The sequence below is a fragment of the Cinclus cinclus genome, chromosome 4 (genome assembly GCF_963662255.1).
Source record: "Cinclus cinclus chromosome 4, bCinCin1.1, whole genome shotgun sequence".
NCBI lineage: Eukaryota > Metazoa > Chordata > Aves > Passeriformes > Cinclidae > Cinclus > Cinclus cinclus.
The window spans coordinates 53,173,345-53,187,866 of record NC_085049.1 but is presented as its reverse complement, the minus strand read 5'-3'; the positions used below and the strand labels follow the sequence as shown (position 1 = coordinate 53,187,866).

At 37.0% G+C, this 14,522-nt stretch overlaps 1 protein-coding gene across 1 annotated transcript in view; it reads right to left on the bottom strand.

The window, feature by feature from the left end:
• The window catches only part of MYBPC1 (myosin binding protein C1), a 186,821-nt gene extending 181,637 nt beyond the window's left edge, over positions 1-5,184 (bottom strand). Inside the window, exon 1 of the mRNA XM_062492519.1 lies at positions 5,069-5,184. Within this exon, the coding sequence (XP_062348503.1) occupies positions 5,069-5,184 (116 nt within the window). The remainder of the gene's footprint in view (positions 1-5,068) is intronic.
• Positions 5,185-14,522: the final 9,338 nt, after the last annotated feature.

Sequence of the window (14,522 nt, the reverse complement as noted above, 5' to 3'; positions counted from 1 at the left end):
CACTCTGAAGATGGAAAAGAAACAGGGCAAATCCACTGAATTAAGTTCTGGACCTTATAATATTTCAAGTGCCTAACGCCAAATTCTCAACAAATGGGATTTGTAGATATGCCTTAGTGCCTATTTCCTACTGACTTAGACAGTACAGAATGCCTACAAATGTGTTCTGTGAGATAGGATTTCTTCTTTTGCTGCAAGACAGAACATGCTCTGTGGAAAGGGTATTGTAGCTCATGCTGCCTGATGCTACTTTTCCTCTAAAGTGTATTTGGAAAAGGCTGGGAGTGGGTCAAAAGTGTTGAAAATATGTAGGTACTTCTTTTAGGTACAATGAATTTTGCTTAGGGAAGAATAAGGGCAAAAAAACTAACCATATCTCATTCTACAACAAGGTGACCTGATTAGTGGGTGACTATTCTACCCAGATATTAGTAAAACCTTTGGCACCGCCTCCCTCAACATTCATGGCGTGGCCACATGCACTTTTAGCTGGATTAAAAACTGGCTGGGTGGATGGACCCAGAGGATGGTGGTGAATGGACCTACATCCAGTTAGTGGCCAGTCACAAATTGTCTTCCCATGACTTGGTACCAGGGTCAGCCATGTTCAATATTGTTATCAGTGGTATGGATGATAGGACTGGGGGCACCCTTGGTAATTTTGAAGATGACACTAAGATGGGCAGGAATGTTCATCTGCTGGAGGGAAGGAAGGTCCTGCAGGGGAATCTGGACCCTCAGGCTGGATCAGTGGGTCAAGGACAATTGTATGAGGTTTGAAAAGGCAAAGTGCTGGGTCCTGCCCTTGTGTCACAACAACTGCATGCAGCACAACACGCTGTGGGGAGAGTGGCTAGTGAGTAGAAAAGGACCTGCCAGTCCTAGTTAACAGCAGCTGAACTTGAGGAAGGTGCCTAAGAGGCCAAAAAGGCCAATGGCATACTGATCATAAGATTTCCAATTTAAATGACTGCATGTTCCTGTGAAATGTTGAGTGACCAACTTTTTATTTAGTTCAATTAGTGGTTTATACCTCATGCAACAGTTGCCATGGAGCCAAGAAATAGCTCTGAGTATGAACATGCAGTTCTTGGTGGTCTCTGGCATGTGGATAGTAGGACCTGGTATTTTTTGACTGATTAATCCCCCTGGGCTGCAATGACCAAATAAGGCAGGGTGACTCGGGCTAGATTTGTCACTAAGAAAAAGCTTAAAATGCTTTCTCCTCATATAAATTAAAATGCAATTATATGTAGTCATAACAACAATCTGGAGTGGAGTCACTGACTGCCAAAAGCCTTAGAAGTCCCTTGAGACTTGTAGCAGATGTCCACAGTGAACAAGAACAGTTGTTATTGAGATTATCAGATTTTCTGGGCCATTTTTTTAATCTGGTCAGACCAGAAAGTGAAACAGGAATGCATGAAGGAACATTATCCTACTGTGCCTTCAAAGAGTATAAACCACAGAGGACTGTGCCCAGCAAAGGCATCAGTGGTGATGGTTCTAATATTTCTGGGGTTTCTCACAATGGGACAATAAGTAGAAGAGATGTCAGAGTACATGACTCTTCAAGTAGTCTCCTGAGTAACATAATCCCAACGTTCCTCAGATTTTACATCAAATTCCCAGATCTTTAAAAGTCATGTTGTTATTCTCTTAGCACAATGACAGCAGTAACATAGTTAATATAGGCCAAAAATGAAAACTGACCATCCTCATCTATGTTGAGGATATCTCTGTCAAATCCTCAGCTGATTTCTGTTCCAGAAAAGATATAGATAAACAGACACCACTCTATGCTGTCCTGCCACTGAGTTTACCTGCCCCTTTCCTTGTTGTCCTTTACTTCCCAGAGTAGAGACCAAGAGTGATAATCAACTCAGATCAAATTAAACTGGTCACCACTTCTCCAGTGATGACTATGATGACTCTGTGTGCATGAGTTCTCTGTTCTGTCACCATTTCTGTCCCTGCACAGTAGATGAGTAAAGGCAAGTCATGGTTATTGCTGACAGGCATTCTGCACAGCAGTGATAGAAGGCAATGAGGGCTGTGCTTGGTACTGTCTGACCCAAGCTGGCTGGCTGGCTATGCAGAAAATGCTCAATTTCCTAAAAAGGCATCTCAACCAGCATTGTTTGCAAATGGAGAACTTAGGGAAGGACCCTCCCAGATTCATCCCTGAGACAATAGGTCTCTGCACCATTCCCCTTCTGTGTTTTTCCTTAACTTCCATAATAGTCTAGCATGATTAATAATCCTTGCTTCTACAGCCAAATAGAAAGGGAAATAATACTATACTGTGTTTCAAAACTATACCAAATATTGCATTAAGACTGTAGACTGGAGAGCAGTATTTTTTGTCTTATGAACAGCAGCTTATTTTTTTTAATTATGTTTATTAAAGTAGAATCTGGAATATTTTTTTTTAATTTTATTTTTTATTTCTACAAGGTACAGCAGCTGCTTAAAAGAACATTTCACCATAAGGAACAGGCTGATTCACTGTATTTCTCCTGAGTACAGATTGTTGTCTTCTCCCACACAGTCTTCATAAATTAGCAAGAAAACTTGAAAAGCATCACAATATATGGTTTTGATTGTCCCTGGCTTACAGTAGCCAAACTACACCTCAAATATCCAGTATTCTTCTACAAAAAAGTGTTTAATAATATATAAAAGATGAATAAAAAGTTACAATAAAATGTTGAAATGTCTCAAGGTAACTGAGGAGACTTAGCATGATTTAAACAGGATGTTTGGTGATTTCTGTATCACAGACTCAACCTTCCCTTTGTAAGGTCAGGGGACAGTGGGTACCTCCAGGTCCTGGGACACATTCCTTAGTCTTACATAAAGGCACAGGAGGGTGGGACTCTGATACACTGCCATGTTACTGCCATGTTCAAAGAGACTAAGTTCTGACCTGCTTTAACTCACTACATCAAACTTCATTAAACTGGGAGTTTAAAGGTCTGAAACAGAAAATAAAGTCACCCACAAAACCACCCAGAGTCCTGTGTGCAATCAATAAGAATTAGAAAGACCAGCAGAAGGCTAAACATTCATACCAGGAGTAGGGTTTGTTTTTGCTCCCCAACATTTTCTTTTTTCATGCAATTTATATTTGGTGCAGGAAAATATTTAGTAAAACTTACCTGAAACAAGATTTGGTTCCATATTTCAGATTACAAGAGAGATGGCAGAAGTAATTCACTCAGGAAGTGGCAAGATCCCTCCAGGATTGTTCAGTGCTCTGCTAGAATAATAAATAAATAAATAAATAAATAAATAAATAAATAAATAAATGAACCCAGAAACATTTTGTTGCTTTTGTTTGGTTGTTTTTTAACTACAGGCAACATGAGAAGGTTATCAGTAAGTTGCCACCACAGAACAAAGAACATCTTTCCCTGGCTAGCAAACTGCAATATATCACATTGTGATTTTCTTAACAATAATTTTTAATCATTTGTCGAGATTCTTAGACATTGACGACTATCTCTCCCCTACAGGAAAATACAGATAACTGAAAAAAGTTCCTAGCAAAATGCAACTCTATTAGTCACATATGGGAAGGTGGTCTGTACTTGAGTGATGTATAACATTCAATTACGATAAGATTTTCTTACTAGGGAACAGCTGAAATGTCATAAACTATTCCAATTGTAATGGTACACATGTCAGAGCAAGGAATACCATAAACTTTTAAATATTTTTAAACTGTCATGGCAGCATGAGCTGAGAGTGGAACAGCAATGATAAATTATCTCCTGCTTCTGCCATGAGTTGAGGACATATGGGCAGTACAGTTTCCAGGAGATAAAGAAGCAGAGATTTGAGATTACTGTCTTCAGTCCCAAGAGACGGAGAGGAACATGAATCAATATTTGCTAACTCTCCTCTTCTTTCCTTCCAGATTGTCAGTTCTTCCAGTCCAGTACCATACATTTTTATTAAACCTCTTCCTCTTCATACTTGACCCAGAGAAACTTTCCTCCTGTACCCTATGTAGGAGGGTTGGCAGTGAGAGAAGTGGAAAGACAGTCTTTTTGTTTGCAGTTTCAGTGCCAGGGAAGCAACTGAAAAGAAAATTATTTCAAGGATGAGTGTGTGCTTGTTGCTGTGTGAGAGCAGTTCAGTGAATTTGGGAGCTGGTGGAGAACAGTCAGTGTGGCAATAACCAGAGGTTACAGATACCAAACCCTTACAAGTCTTTGCTGAAATCAACTGTTGACCACATGCTCCCTGACCAGGCAATGCCTTAACACACAAATGCATTCCAAGTGATGTTAAAAATACTTTATCTCTTCCTCTTTCATAGAATCACAGAATATCCCAGGTTGGATGGGCCTTGAAAGGCCATGTGGTCCAATCTTGCATGGGAAAGAGAGCCAAGAGGTTTTGTAGCACCCCATCCAAAAGTGTATTGAAAACCACCAACAATGAGGGCTCTACCCCATCCATGGGGAGATTGTACCAATGATAAGCTGTTCTCACAGAAAAGAATTATTTCTGATATGGACATGAAACTTTTTCCTGTACAACTTGTAATGGTTGCTCCCTGTCTTCTCCATATGTCCCCTCTTTGTAGTTGCCCTTTGACACCTGTAGTACTGTGATGAAGTCCCCTCTGAGCCTTTTCTTCTCCTGGCAAAAAATAACAAATTCCTTCAGTCTTTTGTCACAGGGAATATTCTTCAGCCCTTTGACCAGCTCTGTGACCCTCCTTTGGACTCTGCCTAGTCTGTCCACATAATTTTCAAATTGTAGGGACACAGCTGCACTCTACATTCCAGGTGTGGCCTAACAAATTCTGAGTGGGATGATTCAACATCTGTTCCTTCTAGCAATGCCCCCGCAGATGCAGCCCAGGATCTGATTTACCTTTGTTGCTACAGCAGTGCACTGCTGACTCCTGTTCATCCTGCACCAAGTCCCTTTCATCAAGATTGCACATGCACCACAAAATCCTGGCCTGTACTGGACTCTTTCATTTTTTCATTCCAGCTGCAGGACTTCACACTTGTCTTTGTGAAATTTGTCACAGTTCTTGCCAACTCACTCTTCCAACCTGTTCACAACACTGTGAGATGATTCTTCCTTCTGGTCCACCTTTCCACGGTTTAGTGTCATCAGCAAACTAGGTAAGGATGCTTTCAGTCTCATTGTCCAGACCATTTCGGGGGTGAAGCCACGTATTGATCCCTGGGGAATCCCGTTTGTGACATGCTGGTAAAAACCTTTCATCACCACCTTATGAGTGCAGCTTGTGAGCAAATATCCTGCTCATTTCATAGACTACCCATCCAATTTGTATCTTGCTAGTTTGTCCAAGAGAAGGCACCAGGAAAATATCAAATTGTTTTACTGAAGCAAAGTCTTCATTGTAGCTCTGCCTTAGTCAGCATTCAAACCTTACGGCATCCCAGAAACAATGCAACTTTTAACATTTTTCATTTTCATCTTTCTGTTCTGCATGGAAAACCTGCAACTGTAAAGACTGTTGTTTTCTCATCTACTTTTAGCTTAAAGGTAAAGTATGACGTCTACTTTGGTGTCTTTTATTTATTAGCATAACTTTAGGTGAATAGTGACTGTCTCAAACTTAAAGTGAAAAATTAAATTTGATCTGAAGGCAAGAGTTTTTTACCTCCATTTCTTAGACTTGTTGGGAGAAATAATTTAGAAAATAAGCTTTTTTGTTCTGTAATATATTCTGACTGCAGAAATCTGTCTTGCTTTTCACTCTGATTTTTACCCTGAATTTGATGGTTTTTGCCTTAGGTGTACAGTCAGTGCCCAGCCTTTCTAACCATGGAATAAATGAGGCTGGAAGGGATGTCTAGTGGGCATCTAGTCCAAACCCTGCTTGAAGTAGGCCAGTTACACCAAGCTGGTAAAAGATTTATTGAGTTTTTAATATTTCCATGGTTGGAGATTCTCTGCCCTACTTCTTCAAATATTTTACTGTGCTCACAGTAACAAAGTTTTCCCTGCTTGTAATTCATGATCAAATATATGTAAGCTACAGCAGCTGAACAGAAAATCCTGATTTTCACTTATATTTTAGTTTCTTCCTTTGCTACACTGTTTGCTTGGTTAAAAAATATCGAAGGAAAAGATCATATAGCTCACTAGCATCCCCTCCATTGAAGCAACCACTTCAATTAATGTGTGGGCTTTTCCCAATTCAATATAATGAGATGCTGCAACCACCTTCAGCATATTTCTGTCTTGTGAAATAGCTACTAGCTACTTTTGTCATGATGGAAAGAACTGGCTTTTTTTTTTGTTTAATACTCAGCAATCCATGCATTTACACAGATTCTAGCATCACAATGTATGTTGGAATTAGTACAGGACAGCCTGTTCAGATCATACATCTGTAACAGTAAAAGAATAATCTGAATGCATATATAGCTTTGAAGAGCAAAAAAGAACAAGTTTTTATTTCATAGTTTCATGGTTTATGATAAGGATCAGTATCATCATGCAGACAGTCTACAAAAGCTGAGGTATTTAGGTTTCTTATTCTCCAGTCATCTTAATACCTCAAACCCCAAGCTATGTTCCAATTGTTCCAAGATCCTCAGTATTTTCACTGAAAGTGAAATTTAACCTGAGATCATCACTGTATACAATTTTTCAAAAGGAGATTTTGGTCTCTTTTTCCCCCTGATATTTGGAAGCCCTAGCTATACTCAAGACACAATATCATAAGCCAGGAAACCTTTATTTTCCAGAAGAAAGGAAACTTTGCTTTGCTTCAAGTTGTGCCCTGCTCCATCATGTCACATCACAGCTGAGGCAATGATTTGGCTCCACTTCTCCCCTTTCCCCTTCCTTCAAATCACCCTATGATCTCTCTTAACCCTTTTTTAAGCTTCTTATAAAATCTTTATCAGATTAAACAGGACTCTGGAACATGAAGTGAAAAAGGTTTCCATCCCTTTTTTTCTATCCTGTATGTATGTGTACAGCAGTTTCTACTGCACGTAGATTTGGCATCTACTGTTTTGACAAAAGGAAATGTTCCATTTTTGAAAAGATATGTCTGGTATATCATTTTATGTCTTAAAAATGAAATCTACTAGAGGAAGATGAACTTAAAAACCAGGTAGATCTCTAAAACCTTCCAGTAAAATACATTCCATTTTTACTGCATTTGTTTTTCAGATAGAATACTTTCCTGAATCAACTTCAGCAAATACAGATGGACAGTATTTAAAGTAAACTTGAATGCAGTCCTATACTTTTGAACATATTTTAATGCTGAAATTTGAAATTGAAGAATTAGTTCATTATCAACTTTGTTTATTTGTAGACTCTTCTATGGATCCCAACACCACAGGAACTCTGACCACCTCTCAGAAGTAATAAATACACTTAAGGTTATGAAATGGTTACACAGTTTATCAACTATTAAAACAGGTTTGTGGCTGATTTAAGAGCTGCATTTTTATCACTTCCTTCTGTAAAATATTTCCAGTAACAGATAAGAGTGCTTTTCCAGCCTGGCCACAGAACAACGACTGCAAATTATGTATGTCAGAAATGCACTCTGGTTTTCAGTAGTGCTGAATGTCTGCAGCTTCCATTAGCTTCAGCTGACACTGAGGATGGTATCTGCCTCAACATCAGGTTTTAAGACTACACTTCCTCCAAACCCATGCAGATAACTGCAAGTTGGATAATCAGTGAACTTCCATCTCATACAAAACTTGTGAGTCTCACCCTACTGTAACTCTGTGTCTATGTGACAGTAAAGGGAGTCTGGGGTGATCAGCTTGGTTGCTGGCATCTTCACTGGAGTGGTCTAAAGTTAGATGAGATTAATTTCATTTTCTGTCCAAATTTAGCCCTGAACAAGGAAAATCTGTGGCACATTTTCAGAGATGCGGGTAGCAGAGAGGTGGCGAAAGGGTTAGAATATGACTTTCCTGATTTTTTGTCCAACCACAGGTAACATATTGTCCACAACTCCACCTCATTTACAATATGAAATCTTTAATTTGAATTCATCTCTGGTCCATGATTGCTAACTTCTGTTACCATTTCATAAGCACATCATATTTGCATTGTTCTATGAGGCAAATAGCAGATCTTTTCAAGGTCAAACTGATGAGACCCACAGCCATTAGTTGTAAGAAACCAAAAATAAAGATGGGCTGAATATAGCAAACAGGATTTATTTGGGTATCAACTATCACCTCAAAATAGCAGAAGGCATAGTTATTGAGAGAATGAGATACAAATATAGTTTAGAAACCCTATATAGTTTTATAAATAACTAGATAAGTTTATATATAGACAGATATTAAAGAGGTTTGTCACTATAAGGACCTATCTCTGCTTCTCTCCAAGTAGAGAGGAACATTTGTGAGACAGCACACTAGTAGTGGGTAGTCATAAAACTTTTAGTGTCTTATATCTGAAGCACTTTTATTGCTCATTAGAGTCCTGGGTATTAATGATTAACGTGTCCCTTTCAAATAGGGCGCACTAGCTCTCCAAATATCCACTGTCACAATGTGGTCAGGGAGCACCTCCTATACTACTTGTATTCTGCACATGCACTGTCTCTATTTAGCAGGGCTGCACTGTCTGATAGGTATTCCCATTTTGTAAACAGATTTGAAATTTTGAGGTTTCCAAAAAAAATTATTTTATCTTTCTAGGTCAATGTATTAAATGTACATTTCAGCTATAGAAGCTGCACCAGTGACAACAACTTGGGTATAACAACAAGCTGGTAATAGCATGGTTGACATCAATAGCTGTATTTATATAAGGGAGTAGTGTGCACCAAAACGAGCAAATTAAAAGATTGATTTGAAAAACATTTAAGCAAAATATCTTCTTGTGAACTATGTGCCATCCTACTTTTTCTGAATTTAAATAAAACTTACATAGTTTTATACCGTGTAACAATATAACATGACAACCCTCAAGGTCAGGCCTCAAAGAAATTTACCTTAATAAAATTTTTAAAACTCCAATATTTGAAGCATACCTTATTTTGCTAGAAATGTATTCAAAATGCCAAACAACATTGCTAATGCCTGTGGTTTTTTGCCGTGGAGTTCCCTTATGGTAACCATTAACTACTATTGTTGAATCTTTCAAACTGTATTTGCAAACATAGACACCAATCATTCACTTTCATTCCTTTCATGTTCTGTTTATCAGAAAATGATTTTGTGGTTATTGCTTACTTACTATTCTTGAATAATGGTTTCTATTTACTATACTATTATTTTCTATATTTCTATATACTCCATTTACTATATTTCTACATACTAAATTAAGTATAAACACACACCACCATATTTATAAGTGAATAAAAATATTTTGGCCACCAAAGATAAACTCATAAAAGTGTAATCCTACTTAAGTGAGTCAAAAATTACACCCCTCAAATACCTTCTTTGGGACACACTTTAGAATGCAACAGAAACAATAAGCTACAAGGAGGAGGACTAACTAAACAATGTAAATACAGTCTCTGAAATGTGACCAATTTTTTATTTTGGGGAGAAAAAGCACAACAAGGAGGACAAATAAAATATTCACTGAAAAGCAAAGGATAAAGAAAATAATTTTAAAAAGCATCTCAAAGCAAAGAGTGCTAAACAAGCAGGCAGTCAAATGTGAATATTAACACCTCCCTATATATTGAATGTTAATAATGTACTCTCTGTTAAGAAGAATATCACCAGACAAACACTCCTCAAGAAATTTGTTGTTTGACTGAAGGCTGAGACCAAGAAGGGTTGTATTGCTCCTAGAAATTTTTATAAACTGCTGAAAATAATAAACAAAATGTGGGAAGAGAGGGAGTGAATTACTTGTTTCCATGCTTGTAAATGAATCTGCTTACAGCGTAAACAACAAAAATAGTAGCTAACTTGACTTAGTGAAAACTGAAGGTCTATTTTAAGGAATAAATATTTAGCTATTATTGATGCTTTTGGCAAAAAAAGTGTTTTCTCTTTTTTGCTCTGACTCAGAGCAGATCTAACCACCTTTGAGCACACTAGTACGGCTGATATCTTAAAGTAAGTGAAACTACCACCAGCCTAAGGCCTAAAAAAATTTGTTGAAGAGAGCTCCAAATGATTCTAGAATGCAAATCTCAGATTAAAGCAAAACACATAAATGTTAGCCTTCCTGGTTTTGTCTAGCTGTGAGAACAATGATAAGGAGAATATTTTGTAATTTTAAATTAGTGGTGATATCCTTGTGCATTTGCGCAAGTCACGCAAAGCAGACATGTGTGACTGGAACACTTCTAACAGATGAAGCACACTTTTTCAGATTAATTTTTCCAAGCATAAATGAAGTGAAGTGGGAGTATAAGTAGAGTGTGGTTTCCCAAACCCCACAGGCAACCCCAGAAGTTCTGATATCCTGGGTAAGGTATCCAGTGTAAATGCAATACTCCTAAACTGTGATTTCAGTTCTTTTCTAGGCCCTTTAGAGAAACTGGACAGTATCTAAAGGTCGATATCACAAATTTAATTTCCTATTCTCATAAACTATTTAATCATATAGTGCTTTCCATTAAACTTAGGAAAGCAAAAAAGGAAAAGTCACTGTCCTGGCCCTATGACAGCCACAGCTGTGAATCTCTCCTTTTGCATTTATTTAGGAAATAAAAAAATCAGGAGAGAATATCCTGACATTTTTAAATGTTAAAATATACTTTCACTTCAGTTCCAAAAAGATATGAAATATTTCCATGTGCAGAAAATATATTTTAAAAGTGAGGCCGCAGTCTGAAAGTCAAAGGAATATTATTATGTGGGAAGACTTACAGAGGGTTTGTCTAGCAAATCTCCATATCCAAAATGGTACTTATCCCATTTTTACTTCTAGAAAAAGGACAGATTATAAAAATAACACATTACAACATGATACCATCCACAGTGTATGTTAAGAAGAAGTTCAAAAGATATGTTAATTAGTTGGAAGATGATCCCTTGCAGTAATAAATATATTATTCTTTCTACAGTTTATTTACATAGCATAGAATCATATTAAATATTTTACAAAAAACAGTACATTTTTAGAGAATGACATAACTCCTTTCATTTTACATCAGTGAAAAAAATATTCAAATTTCTATTGTGAATAACTACTGAAAAACTTCAAGCTCAAGGCTGATTTAGCATTGCTTTCCTTTTGATTAGTTACTTTTTCTTGAGTAATCTGTTTTTCAAAAGGCCTGGAGAAACATTCTACATCTCATGTCTGGGAAACTATGTTCCTGAATAGATTGACTCAAAAAATTCCAAGATCTCTAATATAGTCTAATATTTCTGTTTCTGTGCAATGATTATTCTTTTCTCTTTACCCCATGAAGAGAACACTGAGGTGGTTCTTCTAGGTCACTCTATGAAGGGGATTATCTCAGTTATGTAAAGTTTACTCTTTTTTCTTTTAGGACAAGGATCTAAGCTTTGGAAGCACAGAGGCATGTATGTGGGCAATGTGCCACTTCTTGTACTTAGTGATAACAGGAATAACAGGGAATTACTTTTGTTAAATTATGTGTTTTGTGAAGATATTATTTTCCATATTTAGCTTTTCTCCAGTAGGGTAAGGTACAACCTTTTGGGATTTTTCACTCCTTTATTTTACTGATTGCAATGATATTGCATTGCATGGAACAGGAACTACACTGAGTTAGAACTCTATCACCTGATGCAGGTACAGGTAACAGAGGAAATGTTAGCCTCAACAAGATATTAAAAGGCAAAAAGCAAAGTAAATAACTGACATGCTAGTGGTACTGAGCCCCATACTGCTGCCCAATGATCTCAGGTTCTATAGCTTAGTATTAACTTTCCTGTATTTGAAGCATATATACATTGCAGTATAAGACTATAGGTGAGTGTTTTTTAGAATTACATTCAGGGCCAAAGAAAAGGAAATTCACTCTTTTAAAATTAAATACCATATGTTCAGAGCCAAGATATATAGGCCACTCCAAAGTTTTTATCCCTTGTCAAGGCAAGAATGGGAAATTGTAATGGATTTCTGTTTAGATGAGAGCTGATTTTATAACCTATCCCATTAAATGGCTTACATTTACATGACCTGATTTTACATAACAGAGTTATCATAACACAACTGAGTGAACACAGAACCTGCATTTTGCAGTAGCAGATGATATTTAGACCACCATCATTAACTGCTCTGTGAAGATTTTTTTCCTGCTTCAGTGAAATTAAATATATTATTTTCCTTTTAAATAACTTGATTGCTTATTTGTATACACCAAAATGACCCTTTGGTTAAAATCATGTCGAGACTGTCACCTAAAGAACATTGTTACAGTCCTTCTACTTTCAGCTGGGTTTTTTAGTAAATAAGGTCTTTGAATTCATCTGTCAGTACCAGCTAATAACTGCCTAATGAGTTAGCCAGTTACAACAAGCTAGGACAAATGTAGAGGTCTCAGAGATAGTATGTTCCTGCATATTTGGTAAGACTGCTGACTAGAAAGGAGAGAGGGACCTAGATCAGCCAGTGAGACTTGCCCTGTTAAAGCCCCTGTCAGTTTTCCATCACTAGGTAGGTCAACCTGCTCCTGGTGAGTCTAAACCTGCCATTGCTGTTTGTGCTCTGGCCTAATGTGATTCATGAGTAGCCTGACTTCTTCCATCCTGCTGCTCTAACTAAATCTTTTAACATGCTCATTCATATTAAGGTTTCATTTAGGGAGGAATAGATCTTACCGCTTTTGTCAAAGAAGATTTTGTCTAATTTTTTCAATTTTTTTTCAAAAGTTTCTTTTTAGATTTTGAATTGTTCGGAGCTCCCCAGACTCTGCTCCAGCTGATGGCAGTGGCAAAGTATCTTTTGATGTCCATGGGTGCTGCACTGGACTAGCCTTGTATTTTTTCCACATGCTTACAGTTTTGTAGCTTTCTCTGGCCAAGAATGTTGAATTTATCTGCATATCTTAGTTCTATTAGTGTAGAAAATAAATATATGTGACTATTTAAAATCAAGAATAAAATGGATTTTCTCTACCTCACTTGTCTGTGGCAATGCCAAGGCTAATATTTTGTTCTGAATGTCTAAACAGTTATGGGCAGGATCCATACAGTGAGTTGGACAGTAGAGGATGTTAATTTCTTATCACTGAGGTATAACATTATTAATATGTGCTGAACATGACTGCTGACAGAGAACACCAGCCACAGTTAGAGAGCATGAAAGTCCTTTCAGAGGCAAAATGTTTTACCAAGACCTTTAGTAAGTATGAAAGAATACTGTTGTGAAATAGTGTCTGTGTTGTGCTGGGAAGTCAGTGGGAAAGGGACATTTTGGTGCAAAGAAGACAAGATCTACTCTTATCCCCATGTTATATGCCTAAACATATATCAGTCAGAAGGTTTGCTTAATTTATATGTTAATATCAATTGCCAGTAGCCACTTGGATCAAGTAAAGTGCTTTTGTTTCTCATAATTGGTTTTGGATTAACATCCACTGACTTGGAAATGTCCACCTAAAGTGTTGGAAAGAAAAAGTCAGACCAAGGAATTGTATTCATGGGCTGTATTCCTCCCTATTATTTAAAAAGCCCTACTAGACAACACATTTAAAAACAACAACAACAAAAAAAAAGCAAAAACCCCAAACAAAGAAAACAAAAGGACCAAAACAAAAAGCAAACAAACAAACAAACAAAACACCAGCAGAAAAACATTGTAAAAGCCGGTCATGTCCTTTGATACTGCATGCTACCATTTCTTTCTTTTCTGGCCAAGCATAAATAATCTTGTGAATTTAGAGTTTAGACAGACCAAGTTGTCTATAAAAGGTACAGTAAGTAATGAATAATTTGGATTTCAATATGTATGTGGAGAAAATTGCTTAACACAAAGCTTTTTGTATCAAAGCCATCTGTGACTCAGTATCATCGTGCATGATATGGGGTCATTGTGTGAAAGCAGTAATGCATGAACAGCCATGGAAATGTTGTATGAAAAGCCACTTAATGCCATACACAGTTCCTGGAAATGGTAATGATGTGGGGTTTGAGAAACAGCGATGCACTTACAAATCCTGCTGGTTTTAAAATTAGCTGTCTTTTCCATACTTAATATAGTTGTACGTGAAATTTTGATGCATGGAAATGACGTTATTAGCACGAGTTTTTCACTTGGGTATGTGAGTCATGCAACTTTTCCAAAAGAGAGCAATAAAATGCTGATAATTCACTAGTGTGTATTCTGTATGTGTGATATGTATTCCAGAAAAACATTTTAGGTATGGTAGAGTGAAGAATTATGTTGTATAATTTAAGAATATTAAGAGTTATGTTGTATAATTTTTTCTTACCTATGTCTGCCCATCAGGTTGTTTTAAAATGAATTTTGGAGTCCATTATAATTACATATAAAACTCATTGATTTCAAAAGCTCCACATTTTATACTGCAAATTCCCAAGCATTGCAAAGTGGAGATATAAACACATTTGAAACCTAAAATAGATTTTATG